This window comes from Epargyreus clarus, unplaced genomic scaffold, assembly GCF_041222505.1.
Source record: "Epargyreus clarus isolate Ecla_fem2 unplaced genomic scaffold, WU_Ecla_fem_2.2 ptg000019l, whole genome shotgun sequence".
Taxonomy (NCBI): Eukaryota; Metazoa; Arthropoda; class Insecta; order Lepidoptera; family Hesperiidae; genus Epargyreus; species Epargyreus clarus.
In genome coordinates, this window is record NW_027332227.1 from 14,346,245 (window position 1) to 14,372,150 (window position 25,906).

The 25,906-nt window shown below is 33.4% G+C and overlaps 1 protein-coding gene across 1 annotated transcript; it reads left to right on the forward strand.

Annotated features, from left to right (window-relative positions):
* Positions 1-904: 904 nt before the first annotated feature.
* LOC140750315 (putative aminopeptidase-2) lies at positions 905-24,238 on the forward strand. The gene is made up of 29 exons (XM_073083769.1): positions 905-1,141; positions 1,500-1,786; positions 2,112-2,267; positions 2,571-2,888; positions 3,412-3,595; positions 3,838-4,076; positions 4,467-4,650; positions 4,977-5,160; positions 5,302-5,399; positions 5,856-6,035; positions 6,390-6,574; positions 8,138-8,305; positions 8,874-9,014; positions 10,328-10,403; positions 11,030-11,199; positions 12,319-12,338; positions 13,529-13,988; positions 14,817-14,975; positions 15,273-15,584; positions 15,822-16,005; positions 16,302-16,543; positions 17,412-17,604; positions 18,365-18,557; positions 18,942-19,042; positions 19,892-20,076; positions 20,459-20,626; positions 21,088-21,231; positions 21,584-21,653; positions 23,692-24,238. The coding sequence occupies exons 1-29, from the start codon at positions 905-907 to the stop codon at positions 23,899-23,901; spliced, it is 5,448 nt and encodes a 1,815-aa protein (XP_072939870.1). The 3' UTR covers positions 23,902-24,238.
* Positions 24,239-25,906: the final 1,668 nt, after the last annotated feature.

The following is a 25,906-nucleotide window of genomic DNA, read 5'->3' on the forward strand; positions in this document are numbered from 1 at the left end:
GTTTCCTTTACTGTCTAATTTTCATTGTAGTTATCTATACTTATATACCATTTCTCTATTAAAATGAGAAGGAAAATTTGCAAAATTTGCATTTGTACTTATCGCCTAAAGAGTTACAAGTAGATGTAAGTAATGCTTATAACATCTCTAATCAAATACACAATGGGCAGCACATAGGTAGGTAAGAATTTGAAGTAAAGTAATGTGACTACAAATTTATGCTTCAAGGTTGATAATTTATGAAGTCCAAGAATTTGTTTATCGTATTACCATTTTCAGCAATTTATTTATTGCATATTTGATATTCAGTTTATCTGATGATGATAAATGTTATCAAGTAACTTTTCGTTTCCATATCATTATTCTAATCCCGATAAATAAGTTAAATTGATCATTACGCAGATAGTAAATGATAACTCTTTTCTACAACTAGTACTTATTCTGCTGGGGGGACAAAAGGACAGGTACCTAATTTAATTATTAATTAATTTTTGAATAACGTGCACAGTTTTTATCTAAATGCGCAAGGTTTCATTCTTGGGCACGTCCTGCTACCTTAACGGCTTGAAGGATTTTAAAGTTCGAGGAGTAGTTGGATTTTTCTAGTTTATAAATTTAGAATGTTATTTAGAATTAGAAACACAATTGATGCATCCCTCGTATTACGAAGTATTGAAAAATATGTGGTAGATTCCCCACATTTGTGCAACACAAAACTCGTGCCCAGAAGCGAGACTTTTAAATGATTGTAGTCTAAAGAAATTAAGTTAATATTTAAATATTAAATTGATTTGGGATTATATCAAAAGTAAAGTTTCTCATTTTGGAGGAGATTTCTGTCCGGAAGTAGTTAGTAGTAGTGTTTTCAGTAACTTAGAAGAATAATTTTATTTGTTCAAGCACCATGTCCCTTCTCTTAAAATTGCTTCTACTGCCGGTACTTCTGGCCGTCGTCAAAGCAGAATTTCCTTTCGACCTTGACGAACTCATCGAGCGCACTAGTGACGTCGGAGAAGAGTTCTACCGTATTCCTGAAGACTTGGATCCTATTAATTACGATGTGGAGATTACACCGTACTTTGAAGCAACAACTACTAGGGAAGCTTTCACTTTTGATGGAATTGTGACCATTACTTTGAGAGTGAGTATGGTTTTGCTAGTATATGCATTTTTGACGAAAAATATGTAGTGGACAATTAAATGATTGAAATTTTTGACGGTAAAGAACTTTTTCTGCCGCATAATAACAATTTTAAGCTGTTGTATTGCTATGGTAATAAAAAGCATTCCTGCTTAGATCTGAGTGGTAAGCAACTCGCGAGGCAAGATAACCAATCTGAGATTGAATACAGATGTCCACGGGCGGCAATGGTTAGCATCGGCTACATGTTAGTTTTCACTTTTTAAATTGTACAAAAAGAAACTCTTATATATAACCACTGATAATCGAATCTTGTTGAATCCTAACACATTGATTAAGCATGACTTTTTATTTGTAGGCAGTAAAAGCAGGGATAACATCGCTTATCATCCAGGAAAATGTACGAGAAATATTATCAGTAACTCTCACAGATACAGCAGGCGTGCCAATTGCACTAAATGGTTCGAATCCCTTTGAAAGGCTGAGAGACTTCCACTTTTTGAAAATCAATTTAAGAGATGGGGTCACTCTAACCAATTCACAAGTATATCGGCTTACTGTGGTTTATTTGGGAAATATCAATGAAACACCGTTGTCACGAGGAGTCTTTAGAGGCAGTTATAGAGACGACAATGGAAAATTGCAGTGAGTAAATTTTGAATATTAAAAAATAAGATATATCAAAAAAATGTATGTCTGATATCGATGACACTAAAAAGTATTTTTAATAATAGATACGAAATGTTAGTTTACTACTTAGTTCTAAAATAGACGTTCAACGTATACTTTGCTGGATTGCGATGTAAAGTAAATATGCGTGCTGGCTCATTTTTCTAAGTCGGTAAGTATACGACACTAATATTAATCAATGGGGGCATTGTTTAATATAATATAGTAAACAATTCTACTACTACTCAAACCCATAAAAGTGTAGACTTAATTACAAAGTAAAAACAAATATTTCTTGCAGTTGGTACGCAGCCACCCATTTGCAGCCTACACACTCCAGGCAGGCGTTCCCCAGCTTTGACGAACCAGGCTTCAAGTCTACATTTAACATTATTATCAACAGGCCAGCACACTTCACCGAAACCTTTTCCAACATGAGAATTAAAGAATCTACACTGTAAGTTACATTAACATTTAAACATATAAAAACATATAAAAACAACACAAAACATATAAAAATTGTATTATTATCATAACAATAAATACTAATATTACAGAATTGAATATTATTGAGTTGACGAAAATGTTACAACAATTAATATAGCTATCATCAATAAATGGGAAATACCTGGTAATAACTTTTAAAATTTGTTAAAATCAATCCTATGATTAAAACTAAGACTTGAAAACTTACTGACGAAAACCATTTCCATAGAACACCTTTCCAGTAACAGACACCTAAATACGGCATCAATTTCAGAATTGGCGACCGCGTAAGAGAAGTCTTCCATACAACTCCCAGGATGTCGGCGTACCTGGTCACATTCCACATCAGTGAGGAGTTCAAGGTCATCGCAGACAATAACGACAGAAACAATTCCTATCGTATCCTAGCTCGTCCTAATGCCCAAGGTCAGGGAGAATACGCGTTAGAAGTGGGACCACCGCTAACTAAGTGGCTGGAAGAGTATCTGGGAATTGACTACTACTCAATGGGAGAGGATATGAAGAATGACCAGATTGCGTCCCCTGACTGGGCTTCCGGCGCTACTGAAAATTGGGGCTTGGTTACTTACAGGTTTGTCAATTTAGCCATTTATATTGATAAAGTATAAATAATTAAGTTGTAAGTTGTGTCTTGGTATATTAAAATTTACCTATACTACTCTTGATGTCACATAAAAAATATTATCATCTTAAAGCCTGAGTAAACTTCATCGTACCATGAGTTTCATTAATAATATATTTCTTATTAAATTAAAGTATCGCTTGAGATTGTGGAAAGAAAAATATTTTTGGGATTGTTAATATGTTTCATAAGGAGACACTTACAAATATCTCAGGCATTATGAAGAATTTATTCCACAAATAAATGTTAAATCTATATTCGAAATAACTATCGCTTTGTTTTTTAAATTCTTAGAACTTAAAACATAAGTTTCTATATATCTAAATTCTTAGAACTTATGTTATTTATTTATATATATATATATATATATATATATTATTATATAGAAATAGAAAATAGATTGTATATAGATATTGTGATTTTATTAAAGTTGTACAATAATAATACAACATCGGACAATTATGATTTTCAGAGAGGTTCGTCTCTTGTACCAAGATGGTGAAACTAGCAACTTTGATAAGAAATACATCGCCACCATCACCGCCCACGAGCTCGCTCACAAGTGGTTCGGCAATCTCGTCACCTGCAGATGGTGGGATAACGTGTGGATCAATGAAGGCTTTGCTAGCTACTTTGAGTACTTCGCTATGGATGAGGTTCGTTAAACTTTCAAAGATAAATCATTTTGTTTTGACACCGAGACCATCTCTTACTGAATGTTATGTTTTGCGCTCGAAGTATGGATCCTATTTTAATTCTAGGCAACTTTATCTTATGAAAAGTGTACTTATGTCTAAACTATGATTAAAAATTAGTAATCAATGGGAAGCAAACATATATTGTGTAAGGATGTTTTTTTGTTATGTTATGTTCATGTTATATTTTCTTCTTTACCCAGGTCGACAAATCAATGGAGCTCGAGGACCAGTTCAACGTATTCTACCTCCAAAGTGCTTTATCGGTAGATGCTTCAATATCCACTCGCGCCCTTCAACATACCGTCAACAGTCCAGCTCAGGTCACCGGACATTTTACCGGCATCAGCTACTCCAAGGGTGCTGCCTTCCTCCTCATGCTGAAACATTACGTTACTGAGAGCACGTTTAAGAAGGCCTTACATTACTTCTTAGTTGACAGGTAATATAATTTATAGGTACTGTAATTAAATCAAAAGAATTAGTAAAATCTAAAATAAATGCGTAAGAAAACAATTTAAACGTAGCTTTAACGTCACGAATGATGACATGACTATGATTTACTTATAAACTGATTAGATTTATTATAATTTTGTTAGTTATATTATTCACAGGCGTTATTAACAAATTTTGTCTATTACAAAACAAGTGCATAAGATATAAGAATCATATTTATTAATTCATCAACTATTAGAAATCCAATGCTGAATATTGCCCTTGCAACAAACAAAGGATATTGCAAAGCAGCCTAGATTTACAAAAACCCATACCGTGCTAGAACTGTTCTATAAAAAATGGTTACAATGAAAACTGATTAAACATATGCTTCCAGGGCCTACGAGCATGCCTTCCCAGTAGATCTCTTCAACAACTTTGCCAGAGCCGTGAGGGAAGATCAAACACTACCCAGTGGTGTTGACATCGCTGCGATGATGCGATACTGGGTCGAAGAACCTGGGTATCCTCTTATTACCGTCAATGTTAACATGGCAACTGGCGTGATGAGTATTAGCCAGGTATTTATGGCGAATTTTTCTTAGGAGCATTTTGACAAAATGATCCACAGCCCATTAGTGGCACAGATTATTTTTCAGATTTAAATTGCTAAATTCACATGGCAAGACAATTATAACTAATGCTGTAACAAAAAAGTTCTGATATCTTTAATGCTATAGGGCATAACAGAATATTAAGAAGGTACTATCTTATTATGGCAGAACACATGATTATTGACTGCAGTATTAATCGAATATCTTTATTTACAACCATTGATTAATCATCTTTAGCACAAATATTTTGGTGATTATGAAGAGTCAGTACTTATTTCCCATAACAATTTTAGGAGCGTTTCTTTGTCAACCCAACTAATCCCACCAATCAAGTATGGTCTGTTCCTCTGACCTACACCACTGGCAGCAACCCCAACTGGAACGACCTTCGATCAACGAATCTAATGACAGGAAGAACGATGGAGATCACGAAGAGTCCTGGACATGAGTGGGTTATTTTTAACGTTCAGCAGAAAGGTAAGATAAAACCAAAATCGAAAAGCACAATCATCTTGACTGTGTCTTTCGAAAATCAAACATTTGCTATGATCCACGTAGTGTGTAGAATCTAATTTTGAGAATTTTAACGAATATTTAAATAATGTATCGTATTTTTAGGTATTTATCGAGTGAACTATGACACTCATAACTGGGAGATGTTGGCCAGCGCTTTGAAACGTAACCGAACTAGCATTCACCGTATGAATAGAGCGCAGGTAAATCTTACAAACTTTAAAATTATTTCAACTTTGTTTGAATAATGTCACTAACTTTGGGCTCGAACACAAAACTGCGATGCGACGCGATGCGAATTCGCAACGCAGAAAATTGCGATGCGAATTGCTGCGATGCGATATCGTGCGGCGTAGCGTCTCTCAGGGTGACCAACAACAACAACCACTGTGCGATGCGAATCAATTCGCAAGTTCTTGCGATGCGTCGAGGGAGCTCGCAGATTTTTGCGATGCGACGTCGCATCGCAGTTTTGTGTACGAACCCTTTCTCATGCCTTGCCTATTGCAAAAACTATTTGCGCTCATATGCCTGTAGTAGCAATGGATCTCTATGCAATAAATGCACACATAAAGATCGACTGCAAAATGAATTAATGAATAAGGCTAATTATTATGGTGTTTATTTACCTCAGACTTGTAAATGAGATTTTTTTTCAGATCGTCGATGACGTTTTTGCGTTGATGAGAGCAGAGAAGATCACATTTGATTTAGGTTTCCAAGTGCTAGACTTCTTGAAAGAAGAAACGAACTTCTTCGTTTGGTACCCGGCTATCAGTGGTTTCACTTGGCTAAGGAACCGCTTCTTACACTTACCAGCAACTTTGGAGCAGTTTGATGTGAGTAGCTCATGTTGAATTGAAAAATATTAAAATAATGATAATGAAATTATGGTAATTATTGCTGCATCCAATAATATTCAACAAAAATTATCTTCAAGTTAAATAATGTGTTCTAATTGAATTCATCAAATTGCCCATTAAAATTTCATCTTGTAAATATTAAGACGCCAACCAATAGAAGTAACGATCCCCAAAAATATTTGATGACATTAAGAGACAAACTTATTTTATTTTTGAAAGTTTCTGCAAGGAATAGAAAAAATCGTAAAAATACACCAATATATAAATACACGTTTAAACTTATACCACTTTATTCCATAGAAAACAGATAAAAAATGTTTCCTATTCCAGACAATTCTTAAGGAGTTTTTGACAGCTGTGATCAGAGAAGTGGGCTACAATGTTGCAGCCAATGAGCCCTTGACGACGACTTTGAACAGATTCTTCATATTGACATTTGCGTGCAACATTGGTCATGACGGTTGCGTTAATGATGCTGTAATAAAGTTCAGGAATTTGAGGACTAATGGTGTTGCGTGAGTAGAAAATGTTTCTTTCTACGTCTCAATATTTTTTCAAATATCTTTATTTGTAAATATAGGTCCTGCAGGTAATAAAATGGTTACATAACGTGCGCTATATTCGATCCTCTTAAGTATACAATTAACATAATCTATAAGTACTATAAGAAATTATAAAAAAGTTTCATTATCATTATTTTTTAACATGCTTTTATTAGCTTGGATTGTATCTACGTATGTATGTATGTAACGGAATCTTTGTAACAACTCTAATTAATTTGAAACTTTGCACACTTATCAAGGACCAATGACAATGCAAAAATCTGATAACAGTTTCCCATTATCCTTATTAGATTGATTAAACCCCCAATTTATGAGTTTGTCACAAACTAAACAATAAAAAATAAATGATAGTTTAAAGAACTAAATAAACACGCTTTTATTGCTAATCGAACTAAAAACTAGAAAATCATTTTTAATGACAAAGAGTTTAAGAGTAAAGAGTTTCAATTCAGAGTAAATAGCGTGGGGTGCATTTTACTGTGGCTCATAATTATTCTCTCGTAGAGAATTATTGTAACATTTAAAATATTAATAAAAATTTAATATTAATATTAAGTAAGACAAAAAGAATTACGAATTACATACAAAAAATAGTTATCATTGTATTTTTACTGAAAAATTGTAGTAGCTATCCTGAGACCAAGATTAATTATCTTGCTATAAAGCCTACTGAACAGTATCGCGTGACTAGAGTCTATTTGAAGAGACGATACGCTGACCCCTAGAAGGAAGTAATAGCTACTATCGATACAAAGGGAAATTGACCAAGCCTGTTCTGATCATTTAATTTGTGAGGTTAACGATGTGGAGGCAAAATTTTGATTGAACTCGACATAATACGAAATACAGAAATTACGTCTTTCTCACAAAAAATGGTCTATAAACTTTACGATTTTGTATTAAAAAGATACTTATAGATAAAATTCAAGTGTCTGTCTCCGATTTCAAAACTACCATTATTTGAGATCATGATTGCTTAGCGATACTAATATTCAGATTTTTGTTCGCACTAAGGAGACGATACAAAATTGTTTCAAATCAAAACATTATTTTTATTCAAAATAGGTTATTTACAGAGCTCTCTTTGAATGTCAATACCACCGTCACTTCACAAGGTGTTTCGTTATGGAGAAGAAGCGACGAAACATAATCTCCATACTCCATAACACACAGTTTGAAGTTTATACCTTAGATTTTATATTCCATACTATGCATAATTATTATTAAGTTTGATCATCTTGCATGCAATGTTTTTTGATATTTTGTATTCTGCAGGATATCAATAGCCAGTACACAGGCGCTCAAATCAAGAAAAGGCCCTCGGTTTCTAACCGTTAAGTGTTAAGTGATACTTCACCTATGGACTTATTGCTCCTAATGGGTGAAGGATATCGATATATTAAGTATAAAAGCCCTTGAAGTTTGCTACATTTTTCAGACCATATATTAAGGGCAGTACCTAGTACTACACAACAGAAAAATCCCAGGTTTCTTAACCTACAATATTTGTTACAGTGTAAACCCCAACCTAAGAAGGCACGTGTTCTGTGAAGGCCTTCGCCATGGTGGCTTCGAAGAGTGGCAGTTCTTGTACCAGCGGAGAATGAACTCCAATAACCAGGCCGACCAAGTTGCCATGCTCCGGGCTCTTGGTTGTACTACCACCGAGAGAGCTGTTACTGCGTAAGTTGCAAAACTTTTACTAGTATTTATTTGTTGTAGAACCCTTTTATGGCTCGACTTCGGATGCATCGCCGCCACATCTTTTTCTGCCTAATAATCAGTAATAAGTGTTAAGAACTGTTTGGATTAAAGGATGCAAGACCTGATTGTCTGAGGCGCCATAACATAGTCCCATTAATAGAAACGCATCTATCACGCACGCTTGATTACATGTCCTTTGGCAGCAGCCACTTACCATCCCTGGACTACATACTCGTTTATTACTTCTGCATTATATGAAAAAAATAAATTAACTAACTAGACTCTTTTAATTTCTAAGTAATTTAAATTAGGAAATATTTTTTTATTATATAGGAAAAATTGAACTATTGATAGATAGATAGATAAATAGATTAAATATTGGATTAATTAGCCAGGCCCTAGCCATATTCAAAAATGAAGACAGGTAGCTGTATTCTAATCTCAAGTAACGTACTATTCGCAAGATAAGATAATTGAGGACAGATCTTAAGATTCTAAAAAAATAAGTGATTAAACGAAAAACCAATAATGATGCTTCTGTTATCAGGTACTTGGAAATGGTCTTGAGCGATGACGTCAAGGCCCAAGACAGTGTAAATGCGATGACTTTCCTCTACATGGGCGACAGGGCGAATGCTAAAGTGGCCCTTCAGTACATCAAGCCTCGAGTAGAGCAGTTTAGACGCAAGTAAGTATGGTGTCATCACCATTATCATATTCTTCATCACCAATCGGCCACTATTCATCTCAAATCTTATCATAGTGATCAGATTTTGGTCTATTAAGCCTGTCCAGTGCGGAATAGTAAATATCACATTTGAGAATTTTTAGAGAACTCTTACGGAAAGTAGATTTTCTTGCGATATTTTCTTCCATTGTTTAGGTGTGTGATTTTTAATGTATATAACGGAAGTTAGGGGTGATTGCTTGAGATTTAAAGACCCTCAGACCCTCAACACGAGATGTCTAAATATCTATCCCTAGAATATTACTAGTATCAGTCTTAAGTTGGGGAACGAACCTGGAACTCAAGGCGTGTTAGACCGGCTTTGTTACCGTACTGCCACGTGGGTTATCATTCCATGAATTTCGCGCGGTATTCAGTAATAACCTGTACTAACGTGGCAGGTGGGACCGAGTGATAACCGCGAAAGTCAAATTCGCGTAAGTCGAGAATAGGATTTCGTATGGCATGATTTCGCATGTAACTATGTTCTGACTCCTGAGTACTGTATTACATTAATTGAGCAATAATGTGGGAGCAGTCTGTAATCGGCAATCGAGAGCATGTCGCTAAAACAAAACACGAATCGGCGAGATTTGAAAATTGTGTAAATCCGGGTTCGCGTAAGTCGGGGTAGCGTAACATGAGATATTACTGTAATTAAAAACAAACATTGAATTATTTCTCTATTAACTGGACGTAGTTATGCAAAATGGAACCTACCCACAACAACCGTCGTTTAGTTACTATCACAAATGGCATCTCCACATCAACTTTCGTATATGCAAAAAATATTCAAGCTGCATCGTACATTTTTTCTTTTGAAATATCAGTGACACCAATCATAAATTAAGCAATTTAACTTTCTCTAAAAGACTTAAGTATTTTTTCAAAAGCTAGTTTTTGTGGTTGGATCTATTTTGCATAACTACGTCCAATTGATATCAGAAAGCCACATGGAAGTGTGGCAAGGTTTAGCTCGTATATCTATACTTTTCCAAGTTAATATTATAATAATACAACAATGAAGCGTCCGCGATTACGCGTCTTTGAAGGCTGCGACATATGCCACTCAATAATTAGAATTAATTGATAAGGTTATACATGATATTGATGTAAAATACAATTAAAAGCTGTTATATGTCGATTTGTTCGAGTATCACGCAAAAATATTTTAATAATCTTAATTAAACTTTTAACATAACGAGAACCGGGGATATGAATAAGAATAGCTAATAATGCAATATGATGATGATGATCTTAATATTTTTTCTCAGGGTTGTTCTACCAGCTTGGTGGGAGAATATTCTTATCAATCTAGCTTCCTACTTGGACGAGGAAGGCTTACAAGATGTAAGTTTTGATAATTTTTATCAATTATTAAAATTTTACTTCAATAATTTTGAAAAAAATTAACAGCAGATATGGATAAAATACAAACGATAATCAAATTTGTTGTTTTTCGAGCATTTGCTAATATATTTGATCAGGTAACTTAAGTACGTATGTTTCCATACCGACACTCTCCAAATTATTGTGATTAGGGAGAAATCGGTGTGGCAGTGGTGTCGCCGGAGTCGAACCACAGAAGGTTAACCACCTTTTACAAGCATCAATTGAAGGTGGTAGAACACTTTGTGGTTTGACTCCGACACCACCGCTACACCTATTTCTGCTTCATAACAGTAGTGTTAAACGCTGCTGTGTTCTGGTTTGAAGGGTGTGGTAAGGGAGATATACTTTTTCTAGGCGTTCCAGCTTAGTCCTCAGGGGTAGTGGCGCATCTGTGGCCGGCTCAGGTAGCAATATATACTCTAATATCCTATCTGGGGTTACAGATGTCTATGGGAGGCAGTAGCCACTTACCATCAGGTGGACTGCATGCTTGTCTGCTACTGCTACATTACATATAAAAAATATAAAATCAGTTTTTCATATAAATAATATTGTTTCAATTAAATGATTAAATAATTTTCCAGATGCAACAATGGCTTAACACAAACCAGGCGAGCATACCCTCTTTCCAAACTGGCTTGAACGCGATCACCTCATCCAGGAATAGTATGCAATGGGGAACAGACCGGGCGGACAGGATCCTACGGGCAGCGAGGGGTTCAGCCCCAGCTCTGGTGCCCACCTTCACACTGCTGTTAATGGCCTCTCTGGCTCTGATATTGAGATAGATGCCAAGTACTATGCGATAGTGTTGTGATTGTTAATATATATTTATGGAATGTTGATAAATATTTATGGAATCAAAGTGATAATTATTACGCATTTTAAAATCATTAACTTTCACGTATTTATTAATAAAATAAACATTAATACTTTTTAAAATCTTTAATTTTGGCCTAATAAAACATAATTAAAAAAAAATTAATAATGTTTGCCTTTGATAAAAAGTGTTTAAATTTACCTAAATAGTACTTATATTATATATTTTTCTACATATTTATTTTGGTAAAGTACTTATGACGTAGAAATAGATTTAAGATTTTTTTAATGCCTTAACTTATGATGTGAATATGTTAATAAAAATTATTCATGTTATTTTTTTGTTTTCTTCTTTAAACGTTGCACTATTTTCCTTTATTATATTACTATGCAGTTCTAGCGCATAGTGTTTTAACCAGGTAGTACTGTTTTTGTTATGATTTCCTTATTCTGTACTATTAAATAAATTAAAAACATTTAAATAGTATTGACGTTTAGCCATAGTTAAATTTAAATGATCTATTTACAGCATTATGATAACTTGGTCACAAATACCGACTACATTTTTTTTACACTAAGTATAAGGAATTTTACACATTTATTAAATAAAAATTTTGGTCGCGTAAGACGGAATTTTTTTTAATTTTTTTCTTAATTTAATATATTGAAGATACATATAAAAAGTTATGACTTTTGACGACCTATATCGTATCAATATGTAGATAAACATCAACAAAATATGGAACTAACGTCAACAGCTCCCAAAATTATCTTTTGTTGACGAAATTTCAAACTTGATGATAAGATAAAAGTGCCGATGATTATTTTTGACGAGACTTTTGTAGATTTGTCTACAGATGTATAAAACTTAGTCACGGCCCAAATCTGAAAATAAAAAATTTCCTTTTTGTTAATAACTAATCACGATGCGATTCGATTCGATGCCAATTACAATTACTAAACTTATAAGATTATTTAAATCATTTTCTACTGTTGAATGTTCCATTTTGGAGTCCTTAGATGTAAAACAATCAACAACGTTAAATATTTCAAGAAATATTAAGAAAAATTTTGGTCAGTGAGATATCGTAGTCTCAATGTTTACTTCAAACCATGTAATGAGTCATGAGTTCTGATCTCAAAACAATATCTCCTAAAGAGAAAACCTACTGCCTTGAATGTAAAACCTAACAACTGGAAATAATATTTGTAATTCTATCATCATACTTATTGATATATATACGTATAGATATATCTATAGTTTTTTTATAATATAGGAGTACTAAGCTAGAACGCCTCGGACAAGTATATGTCCCTTACCACACCCTTCAAAACGGAACACAACAGCGAGTAACACTGCTGTTATTAAGCAGAAATAGGTGTGGGGGTGGTGCCGCCGGAGTCAAACCACAAAGGGTTCCATCACCTTAAGTTCTACAACCAGTTACTGTATAGTCTGATTTCTGCATGCATAGACCCCGTCTAATATTTGTCGTCTTGTAGATATTTTCCTTTATACTTCTGACTTTGGGGAATCCTCTGCATGACATGCAATTTCAATTTACAATGGAGTCAGTATTACTAATACAAAGTTTGGTATTCCCCTATTCTAACACCATCAGTTTTACTTCAATATAGTTATTTGCTTTGAGATGCTAACACTTGACACATAACATAATATTTATCAACGATGGATCCAGATAAGGATACTCGAGATGTTCTTATCACTTCTATTACTGAAATGTTGCTGTCTTCAGTTTTAGTAACATCGTAAGCCGTCGAACTGAAAACATTAGGTAAGTTTGTTTCAACATTATTATTAACATTATCAATTACAATTATATTGTAATAAAATTATGTAAGTGACTTCTAGTCACAAGTAATATTTTACTTTAATTCATTGTAATAATATACCCATCTCTACGGTTACATACGAATCCAGAAGGTAATTTACAATTAAAGTAAATCTATTATGTAATTTAAGAATATTTTTTTAAGATGTTTAAATAAATCGTATGAATTTGTATGTCAATATAATTTTGATTTCAAATTGGAAATAAGTAGTTTTCGATTAGAAATTGAAATATTTTTAACATTTTATTTCAATTTGTATTTGGTTTTTATCTTTCACTTGTGTAAATTGAATTTATTTCCATTATCCTGACGTAATATTATTATTTATTTTTATTTATCTTTTATTCATTAATCTTTTCGTTTTTTTTTAATTTCTTGAACGCCCTGTTTACTAAAATCTTCTTTTACAGAGATGTTACTAAAATTGCTAAGATTGGCTGTACTAGCCATAGCAATACAGACTGTTCGAGGGGACACAAATTATAGACTGAACACCACAATAACACCAATAGCTTACGCCTTATCGATCACCCCTTACTTCGACACTGGGAATGAAAACGCCTTTACTTTCGACGGTGAAGTGACCATTCGCTTTACTACGGACAAAAATATTAATCAAATAAAACTGCATTCTGAAGACCTGACTTTTACTGCAGAAAGTATTAAAGTGACCACAGGCACTAATGTTATAAGTCTGGTGGCAACAAATCCTTTGGAATTTGATGAAAAATACTCCTTTGCTCATATCAACTTGCAAACAGAGTTACAAACTGGAATAGAATATAATCTAAACATTGTGTACAAAGGCCCGATAAGACAAGATCTGAACGGATTCTACAGGAATTATTATATCGAGAAGGGGGTTAAAAAGTAAGTGATGATTATTACGAAATTTTAATGGATGTATAACTTATTTGCCAAGATACCTCGTAGGTTGTCATATGATGTAATAGAATTGGGCTTAATCAAGAATGAAGGAAGTTTATACGATTATGTTTTGTTATACACTAATGAGATATATTGTTTAAAATTATAATTTTTTGACTAGATTTTTCATTCTTAAAATTTTGTTGAGAATATTTTTCAGTCTGGGGACTTCAGTAAAAGTGAAACAGCTAATTAAATCTAAATTGTTCGTTATTGCAAAATATTTTTTAAATTAATCTTTTCATTGATTGCTATCTACCCGTGACAGACATTGTGAAGAAGCACTTGTAAGATAAAATAGATTGTAGGATTAAAGATGGATCTTTAGATTTTACTATCTCTATTGTTACAACAGGTTTACTCTACATTGACAGATAAGGAGTTAAGATCAACTCATTATAATTAATACTTACCTTCGACGTCATAAAGGACCTTTTCATCGATAAGTACTTTGTTGGATTCAAATAATCTCATTACAAAGAACACATAAGATAAGAACATTATAATTAGAGCTCGAAGTTTAATTTTACGCATTAATTTATTTTACGTTTAATTTAGGTTTCAATGTCATGTTATAATACTCGTACGAGTATATTTCTATTTTTCTTGCGTGGCGTTTCCGATTTTATGTTTATTAACTATTCATTATTATTGATAAGTATATCATGCAATTATACAAAACCATTATAAAAACTTATTTAGAGTATTATATTCGTTTCTAATTATATTTTGTATCAATGTTTTGTAATAATAATTATTTCAATGTTTTAGATGGCTAGGCGCCACACAATTCGAATCTACCAATGCTCGGAAGGCATTCCCTTGCTTCGACGAGCCTTCCTTAAAAGCCGTCTTCACCTTAACCATCGACAGACCAGAACACTACCAACCTTCGTTAACTAACACCAAGATGCAATCTTCAGTTCCACTGTAAGACATTATTATCATCATTAACCCTTTCACTGTCCCACTGCAGGGCATGGGTCTCCTAAACTAGAGGGATTAGGCCATAGTCCACCGCGCTGGCCACGTGCGTATTGGTAGACGTCACATACCTTGGAAATCTTTTTTTTAGATTTCTCAGGTAGGCAGATTTCCTCACGATGTTTTCCTTCACCGTTTAAGCAAGTGATAATTAATTAATGTGCACATAACCTTTACCAAAATCTTTTGTTTTGATACTATTCATCTCAGTTTTTTAGGTTGCTAATTGAATTCTGATTTCAGATCAAATGGATATGTCAGGGAAGTATTCCATCCAACACCAAGGATGTCTACTTATCTTGTCGCTTTCCTCATATCAGAATTCGAAGCTGCAAATATTACTGATGGAGCGGAGGAATTTGGTGTTTACACTCGACCTGAAGCTAAAAACCAAAGTGATTTTGCATTCGATTTCGGAAAAAGAGTGGTTCAAGCTTTGGGAGACTACTTTGGTATCAATTACTACTCTGTTGATAGTAACTTAAGATTGGACCATGTTGCTTTGATTGACTTTAGAGCGGGCGCTATGGAAAACTGGGGACTAATTAAATACAGGTATATAAAAGTTATATATAGTAATGGACTTATTCTAGATTATTTTTAGATAAAGAAATATGATCATATTTCAATCTATGATATGTTTCCTGTGAATCACATTGATGGAAGTGTTTCATAAATTCTGCAAGTGATATTTAAAAATTGGTACTTTAAAATATAAATTGTAAAGGGACTTGTTAGACTAATTAGATTTGCATATTCTGCAATATTTCTTCATATTTCTTATTTATCCAGAGAAGCTTTACTACTATACGCTCCAGAGCACTCCAACCCCTATTACAAGTATAGGATAGCGCAAATATTGGCTCACGAGACTACACATATGTGGTTCGGCAACCTGGTCACCTGTCACTGGTGGAGTAACACTTGGCTGAATGAAGGCTTTGCCAACTACTTCCAGGATTACATCACATCCTTGGTTTGTATTCTTAACTTAATTACTAATATATCTGGTGTCCTTTCAAAATGACAACCCGATCTTTATTTTTATGTTCATATAATTGTTATTTTTTGCCCACTTTGTATTTATACCTCACTTTTTGTTAAAATCCGAATAGCGTCGCATTATTTCCTTTAAATAGTTGAGTATAAAAAAAAATCAAAATTAATTACCAATAGTGCGTATTTAAATGCTAATTAAAGTAGTAGCTATATTTCCATTCATAAAATTAAAAAATAGGTCATAGGATAAGTAATTTAATAATTATTTATCAGGTGGAACCCGAAGTAGGATCAGCGGATATCCTTGTTACTGGATCAGTATATTCTGCCTACGATGCTGATGATAACCCAGACTCGCCTCCAATTTCAAACGACAATGTGAACTCACCAGCAGAAATCAGTGGCCACTTTGGAACCGTAACATACCAGAAAGCTGGATCTGTCATTCGCATGATGCATCATTTGCTGGGTGATGATGCTTTCAAGTTAGGTCTTCATACCTATTTGGAGACTAAGTAAGTATATCATGTATACAATTTATGAGTTGGTCCTGTACCGATAAATGGTAAAATCTTTACTTTACGAAAAATACGAAGTAACGTGATATAACCTGATATATTTTTTTATTAAAGTTATAAGCGAAATAAACTCGAATAATTACTATAGATTTTTTTTTTTTTTTTTTTTTTATAATATAAGGGTAGCAGACGAGCATGCAGTACACCTGATGGTAAGTGGCTACTGCCGCCCATGGACATCGGTAATCAACCCCAGATAGGATTAGATATTCCTACCTGAGGTCGGCCACAGATGCGCCGCTACCCCTGAGGACTAAGCTGGAACGCCTCGGAAAAGTCTGTCTCCCTTACCACACCCTTCAAACCGAAACACAGCAGCGCCTAACACTGCTGTTATTAGGTAGAAATAGGTGTGGCGGTGGTGCCGCCGGAGTCGAACCACAGAGGGTTCTACCACCTTCAAATATATAGATATTGATATAGATATTGAATTTAAAATATAGATATAGATATTAGATATAGATATTAGATATTGAACTATTCAAGATATTGATTTGAAAAAAACCTACTATACAAATAAACTTTTGTTAAGTAGGTTTTTTTTTATTTTTTATATTTTCATACAGTTCATTATTAAAATAACGCATCATTATTTTATTTTGTACGTACTTAGGTACAATATTTACTTCGTAATGCATTATATCTTTTGCTCTCTCACTTTAAACTACACTAAACGAGAAAAAACTAACTTAAACAGAGATAACATAAATTTTGCGATAAGGTTTTATTGCATTTGTTTAGAATCAAAGTATATTCTTTTATCAAACAGTGGGTTATTATCTAAATCATGTAATTCTACTTTTAGCAAACTCCAACCCGGCTACCCAGAGAGGTTGTACGAAGGTCTGCAAACGGGTGTAACCGCTTATCCTAATTCTTTATCATTGTACCCAGAAACTGATATAACTACAGTGATGAGCTCTTGGATCACCCAATCTGGTCATCCTATAGTACATGTTACTGTTAACCGTGATGATTTCACCGTATCCCTCACACAGGTAATGTAGTAGACATATATGTACCGTTGTTTATGTGTATGTATCATTGTCTCTGTGTGTCCAATATCCATGGCTCCTCCGACGCAGGAAATCCTAGTATAAGGTTGTGTTGTAGAAAGCGTTGGCAGTCTATTACTGTCATATTAGAAGGCTGTACTATTCTGGAAAAGTACACATTGGTAGACTTTACAAACTTTTATGATTTTTTTTAAAGAACTTTCATGTTTCCGCGTTGTGTTTTCCGTCAAGTGATAATTAATTTATAATACGGTCATAAATTTGAAAAAGATGCGTTTCTAGAGATAGGATTCGAACCTCGTATTCTTAGACTAAGAGGCTTAATTTAAAGCCACTAGGCTTACTATTTAGAAGTTTAATTAATTTATATGAAAAGTGTAGATTCATTACAATTATTTATGCTGATATTGCTGCTATATCTAAGTAAAATATTACTATACTGTGTAAACAACATTACAATTTATTAAATTTAATATGTCAATGTTATGTACCCTTCATAAATGTATATTGAAAAAATGCTTACATTTTTTTAAATCTTTGAATAGTTTTGAAGTACTCACAAAATGTTTAAAAAATATTCCAGGGCAAGTGGACTATGACATTCTCAATATGAAAGTATGATCACAATAATTGCTCCCGAGGCCTATCTCTATCAAATCTTCCAAATTGTGTAACATAACAATATCTTTCATAACCTTAATTTTTTAGATTACTGTTCTATAAACATTTCTATTATTTACAGAAACGTTTCTACATCGACCCAACGCATAAATCCGATCAATTATATAAAATTCCCATCACTTATACATATGGGAATGCTCCAAGCTTCACAAATACTAAGCCGGCCTTTATAATGCACGACAAAACACATACCTTTAACATTACCAAGACAAATGAGTCGCTCAGTTGGGTTATCGTTAACTTGCAAGAAACTGGTAAGATTTCTGATAGTATAGTATAGTTTTATTAAAAATTTAACTTCCGTTGTTGCAAGTGGTTTAAAGGTGGTAGAACCTTTGTGGTTCGACTCCGGCGGTACCGCCACATCTATTTCTCACTCATTACATCAGTCTTAAGCGCTACTGTGTTCTGGTTTGAAGGGTGTGGGTAAGGGTGTAAAAATCTGTATGATATATTTTCACAGGGAATCATCGTTAGGTGTAATAATTAACGAAAAGTGCCAGCAATGTCCTTTATAATTGAGCCTAGATTCTTTGCTTAGGGCTCCGGTTCCGCCTCTTCTTGATTTTTAATACTTTATTCATGTGATTTATATATATATATATATATAGGTGCTCACATTTTAATTATATTTTCAGGCTTGTATAGAGTAAACTATGATAGCGAATCTTGGAAATTAATATCTACGGAATTGAAAGGAAGTAAACGTGAAGATATCCATAACCTCAATAGAGCTAAGGTATTAAAAACTTTATAACAAATTGTTCATTGGTTTTATCATCATTCTTCATCAATCATTTTTGGTTCGTTCGAATATAAATGGCAGTAAAAACAAACAATTTAGAATATCTGTAAAATTTTATTGATATTTTTAATTTAATTTCCATAACTTGGGTACAAATAACAGAAACTATAATATGTCGTCATATTTTATCATTTCAACGATGGTTTGTATTCATTGAAATCGTTTCATTTCTTTCAGGTCGTAAATGACTTATTCGCTTTCTTATATTCCGATGAAGTGTCATTTGAATTGCTTCATGAAGTGTTAGGATTTTTGGCTGACGAAGCCGATTACTCAGTGTGGTTAGCTGCCATCAGAGGTTTTAACAAATTGAGGATTTTTTACTATGGAACTGATACTTTAAATCTCATTGACGTAAGTATTTTATAGGTATTTCAAGTTAACATAAATAATAAAGATTAAAATAAAATTGATTAAAATGATGAAGTAATCTTTTCAAATGATGTAAATTAAAGGCGGTCGAACTCTTTGTGTTTCGATTCTAGAGGTACCCCCACCACACCACCACATTTATTAAACACCACTAAACACCACTTTGCTTTAACAGCAGCACTTAGCTGCTGTGTTTCGCTTTGAAGGGCAGTGTTAAGATTCTCATCCGACGCGTTCGTTATTAATTCTTAGGCTTAGCAACGCTTCTTTGGTCGACCTTACGTAGCACTCTAATCTTATCTGAGGTTGAAAACAGATTTAAGATAATAATTATTCAGATTAACTAAAGAATAAAATATAAGTACTATTTTTTTTCTGGTCCCTTATGTTTTGTCTTGTGATTGTCATTAGGAATTTGCGCTGCAACTAATGGAGAACATTATCAATAAGCTGGGCTATGAAGTAAGATCAACAGACAGTTTGATTACGGAGTGGAACCGGATGCAAATCATGCAGTTCGCTTGCAAATTGGGACACCAGGGCTGTATGGAAAATATGTTGGCGTTATACAAGGATTTCAGACAAAATGGCAAAGAGTGAGTACCCTAATTAGTTTGATGGGTGCGCTAATTACACTGGACAACAATTTTATTATTGTTAATTGTTGGTAAAAATACTTTGCTGTGAAACGCATGTTTTTTCTTTATTTACGGTTTTTTGTGTTTCAGTATAATTATCATCCATTGAAATACTTAAATATATTTGTCAGTCTGTTTTAAACGTTAAAATAATATTTTATGTGTATCTCTAGAACATAATATGTTTTAGAGATACATAGGACGCAAAAATTTGTATCTGTTTTTAAAACTTATCTAGTTTTTACTTGCTAGTGTGACGACTTTGATGTGATCTAAAGATTTTAGATAACCCTTTATAAGGTTGTTAAATATTATGAAAGTATGAACTCTTTTTTTCCAGGATTGCTCCGAGTCTGCGGTCAGCTGCCTACTGCACTGGTCTAAGACACGGAAATGGTTCTGACTACGATTTCCTCTGGGACCGAATGGCGACCACCAACGTCGCTAATGAGGCTCGGATCATAGGCGACATTATGGGCTGTTCTGCTGATGAAAGCAAGTTGAGAAGGTAGGTTGTACACATAATTAAGCGGTTTATTGACCATTTCCGTTTATAATAACTTCAGAAGTAAAACGCGCTGCTGTGTTCTGGTTTGAAGAGTGTGATAAGACAGAATCTTTTATTTTAGTTCTAAGAGGTAGCAAGGTCAACCCCAGATAAAATTTCAATACTATTTCAACTAAATTCAGTACAGTACATTACATATAGTACATTAATAATAAAATAAATCTAAGGACGAAGGAATAAAATAAAATACTACTACTAAATAGGTGATTTCTTAAACATGATGCAGTTCATATATATCTTAATATCAGAAATCGGAACATAGCCGCACTACACTGCTACTGGAAGGCAGAAATATGTATGATGACAGTGTTTCTGCAGACAAATTTCCAAGAGTTTACCACCTTTAAGTTTAAAATAAATTTAATAACTTTTAAGTCGGAAATAATATTATTATTTTTCAGTTATTTAACGTCGATGTTGGTTGAAAATAGCCCCATAAAAACGCAAGACTTGACCGTGCCACTTGCAAGTGTGTTATCCAACTATAGTCACGTGCATATCGTTATAGAAGAATTGGATAAGAATGTCACTCTTTGGAAATCTATGTGAGTGAAGCATTTCATTTTTTGGTCTTAATTCAGAAGAAAATCATGTTGTTTACTCATATAATCATCATCATTGGCCCAGTTCAAGTTCTTCAAACGCTTTTAAGAACTTATTTTTTTATAAATTGTTCAGGCTCAGAAGAAAACATATTTTCTTCCTTCTTCATTCCATTTCCTCTTCTTTGACGATTTAAATCATAATTGTCTGTGAGTATTGAACTCCCAATGTTAAATGACAAATTATTTTTAGAGGTCAAATGTCAATCTCAATTATATGATTATCATCATCATCATCTATCATTGCTATCACTACTTGGTGTATAAAATCTTGTTTACTTTTTGTTTTTTACAGTTACACTAATTTGGATTCAGTTTTACCTACTATTGCGTCTGCACTGCATACAGAGAAGGAATTTAATGATGTAAGTCATTTTAAAAATAAATTCGCTGCAATATTGACTGTTGAATTAAATTTTATTGAATCTTGATGTAATAGAAACTAATATACAATATTAAATATTTTAATGAGACAATTATTTGAAAATTGGGTTCCTAGTTTTGAACCCGCAACTAAGATGTAATAAAAATAATGGTTAAAACTTTATGTGGAAATAGTGGAAGATTTTTTCAATACTTGAATTCCTATTTATATAGATATTTCTATTTACGATCTAACCACACAACAAGTGACCAAAACCCTCATTGTAACAGCTGTCAAACAAAGGGTCGTCAAACAGGGGATCGTCAAACAAAGGGCCCGTCTCTTGTAATGAATGTGTGCTTATCCTCGAGTGGTGTTTGTGGGCGGTCATTTGGGTCGAAATGACAAAGCAATTAGCCAGCGGTCAATATAGTTTTAAATGCGCTAATTGCTGTGCGACAAGGTGGAAATAAATATGTATTAGGATTTATGTCATTTGAATTGCACTGGCTTTCGAAATTGCTTTTGATTAGGTCATCCGATCTCTAAAGTTTAGCGACGTCTGCCATGGTAGGCATTTGGATGGGTGATCGTAAGTTTCGGTGGTTGTTAATGTTATCCTTGGGTAGCAGATTTACCTAATGGGTGGTTTCGTCACTACATCACCCACGCACATCCGAAAATAACTTGTACTTATGTCCATAAATCGGAATTACTTTAGGCTTTCAATATTAATAAAGAAGCTTCATACTGAAGAGTAGGTCATAAATATACTATGAGGTGTTACGTATGGTTTACGGTGTCGGAAACTATTAATGAACTTTATTATATGCTCCAATGATACATTATATTTAAACAAGTTGTGTATACTTAAAACTACTTTTCATCTAGGGAAGTATAATAGTATCATAATTATATATTTTAGAAAGCTATGTTGTTTATAACAGATTTCTTTAAATAATATAATTCCTGACCTACATGAATCAATTGGCGGAAGAAATTTCGAATGAAAGTTTGGCGAATCTCCAGCTTCAACAGATTCACACAAACCTTGAAAAATCTTGAAAATATATCTTATTTAATAGGTGAGGCTAATGTGTGTATAGCACGTGTAATAATATGTTTAACATATTTACGTATATATCACCTTAAAATTTACTTTTGATTTGTGCCTAGCTCCGTTCCTTTCCAAAAGTTGTCTTTTTCCTCTAAATTTTCATTCGCGGTTGTGTTGTTTACTCCGTATTTAATTTGGAAAAAATATTGTTTAATAATACTGTGTCTGCAGACACTTAAATCTAAACATAGCATCTTTAAGTTCAAATACATTACCAACATTATGTAAAGTCCTATCTCCAAAACTGTTTGTTCTAAAAATAAAACACTGGCTGACGGCCAGTATCAGAGGTGACATTTGCACAAATTGAAATTGATGAGGTGGAAAAGTTTTAAAAATAGAATAAATTTGCTGACAATCACCAAAAAATCAGCTATGGTATCCACCGGATGTTACGCGCGAAGTCTCTAGTTCTCTCCGAATATTCCGATATTTCCTACTCTAGATTATTCATGTTGTTTGTTTCGAACGCCTGTTACTATGACTAAACGATGTTATTTATGAAGAACTTGACAGTCACGTCTTCTGTGTGACATTTATGTCATTTAGAAAACGTAACGCGTGTCCGAAAATTGAATTTGACAGTTGGGGATAATAAATTATGTTTTTAATTTACTTTCGGACAGATCGAAAATCATTATTAAAGTGATGTACAGAATATACTCCTGGTAATATCCAATCCATTTGGGTTATTTTGGTAATATCCTTGCCTTACAGATGAAAAAAAATAATTTATTGATTTATTATCTCAGAAAGAAGCGTTAAAAACATATCATTTTTTGTATTTGTTTGTGTACAAAATCCCTTACACAAACTTCATCGTTATCATCATTCTCATCATCATCATTTTTATCCCCATTAGAACGATTAGAAAACTAGATATATATTTCAGATATTCAAACAAATATTTCTTCAATTCCAGTTCGAGGCCTGGCTGTCTTCGTGCACAGAATGCGGCGAGCAAGCAGTAACAGCGGCAAAGGGGACCTTAGCCAAACAAAGAGCAGCGACAACTTGGGCCGAAAACCATAAGGCGGACATCGTGAAAAGCCTCAAGAACAGCGCTGTCAAATCAGCTTCATCAGCCATTTTAGTTTTTACTGCGTTATTGGCTATGCTTATTGGATTGTAAATACCTAAGTTAAATTATTAATAAATGTGCGCTCATTAGCAAAGTACAACTATTTTCTTTGATTATTTTTTGTCTTAAGTAGGTCTTGTCTTGTACTTATTTTTTGTTTCCATATTTTAAATAAATGCAAAAATATATAGTTTTTCTGTACACCGAAAATATTTTTTTTTTTGTATTACAATAATTAATCAACATTTGTTAGTTATTTTCGTATTGTATATTTTGATGCACTGATATAATTTTCTAAGACAAGTAAATGCTTGTCAAGATGATTTTTTGGTTAAATATAATAATAATTTTGAAATATTTTTATTTTATTATGATACAGGTTTGATGACAGGGCCTTTGTTAAATATATATCTATTTTCTTTGTATTAATCCTAATTAAGTTAAGCTTAATATTATAAGAATTTTGTGAAAAGAGATCCCACTCCACTAATTGTGTAATTTCGAATTTTATATTGATAAGTGTCTATCTATTTTATGAACTAGTAAAAATATATTTTATTAAATAAATAGATTTTTTCTTAACATACCAGAAGTTGTTTAAATTTTAAGACCACATATACCAGAGTATAAAAGGAAGAATGTACGTAAATATAAACGTTATCTTAAGGTTTATTTCAAGATTTTAACCCGTCATCAGTACCATCAAAAATTGTAATACTGTTATACCAACGCCTGATCTTGAAAGCGTAAAAGTAAAACGTTTTATCAAAGGTAGCCTTCATAAACAAGGTAATAAAGTTTATTATTTAATGAAATATGTAAGCCTAACAAAGATACAATGTCTTAGAGTGTGAATGATATAGAGTAGGTACACGTAGTAAGTAAGAACGGCACAAAAGTGAACAGTGTAAAGGACAATATTTTAGTCTTAGAGGTCTAAGATTTAACTAAAAGATAGTAATACATAAATAAGATAAATTTATTGATAGTGGCTTTAATTTTGGATCAGTGCAGTAAAAATTCCTCATAACCCGGCGTCGCTCCCGCGTCGCTCCCACGTCGTCCGGTACCTTTTGAAGGTTTCCCCCTCGAAAAGAAAAAAAAAAGATAACATTTATCGTTATGACAATAATAAGCGCTCTATAACTTTCGTAGTAGTTAGGCAACTCTATAGAGCGTGGGTGTCTGCATTTTGTCTCTAAGTGCACCTATTATATGAATGGTACAATGACAACACCCACGTGTGGTACGGTGTGGTATTCACTTGGATATTAATAGTAAATACTATGTAATAATCGTTAGTAATTTGAAATACTTACTGTTAGAATTGTTTAACATTGAGACACGATTGTGGCATTTATTTTCCTGTATAACAATGTCAAAACCTGCTGTGCTCTAGTTTTAAAGGTGTGGGAAGTTAAAGACACACGGAGCATTCCAATTTAATGCTCAACAATCAATGTCAACGTCATGAGCACCGGCAAGGCACTTAGGGTGCAAGTGAAGCTGGGCGGAAAGAAAGTACATAAGTGAAGTCTGTGAAATGTGTATTTATTAGCGAAAAAGCTCGTAAGGACCAAACAACCTGTGAAATGTTGAAATATCAGTAAAAAAACTTCTTGAAATGAGTATAGGTATGTCAGTGTAAGAGAAATAAAGGCTGCCAGCAGCAAACAATCACAGAATTACGTATCCGTCAGCGAAAAATGGCAATCCACCTCCCTAAAAAATATTCTGGCCGATCATGACCGACCTCAGATGAGATTTTAATCATAATAGGTGTTGATTGCAAATGTTGACTGGCGGTGGTCACTAACATTACTTAAATGCATTCTTATTTGATAGGTACTTCCATTTAATTAAAGTTTCGTCAGAAAATATCAGTAAACCTATTAGCAATAAAATGATGTTAAATCACCAGGTCTATAAGTGAACATGCCTCACTACTCAGTAGTAATTGTAGGGTTTTAAGAAATTAATGACTATGTATTTTCTCAAGGACTGTTTTACATCATTTACCAGTTTAAATATGACAAAAGCAATCGTAAGTAACCCA

What these genes read in the sequence shown, in the direction of transcription:
- LOC140750315 (XM_073083769.1), top strand. Translation starts at nt 905, where the DNA reads ATGTCCCTTCTCTTAAAATTGCTTCTACTGCCGGTACTTCTGGCCGTC. An exon ending in AGAATTAAAGAATCTACACT is followed by an intron (nt 2,268 to 2,570) that starts GTAAGTTACATT and finishes CATCAATTTCAG; the next exon opens with AATTGGCGACCGCGTAAGAG. An exon ending in GTAGAGCAGTTTAGACGCAA is followed by an intron (nt 9,015 to 10,327) that starts GTAAGTATGGTG and finishes ATTTTTTCTCAG; the next exon opens with GGTTGTTCTACCAGCTTGGT.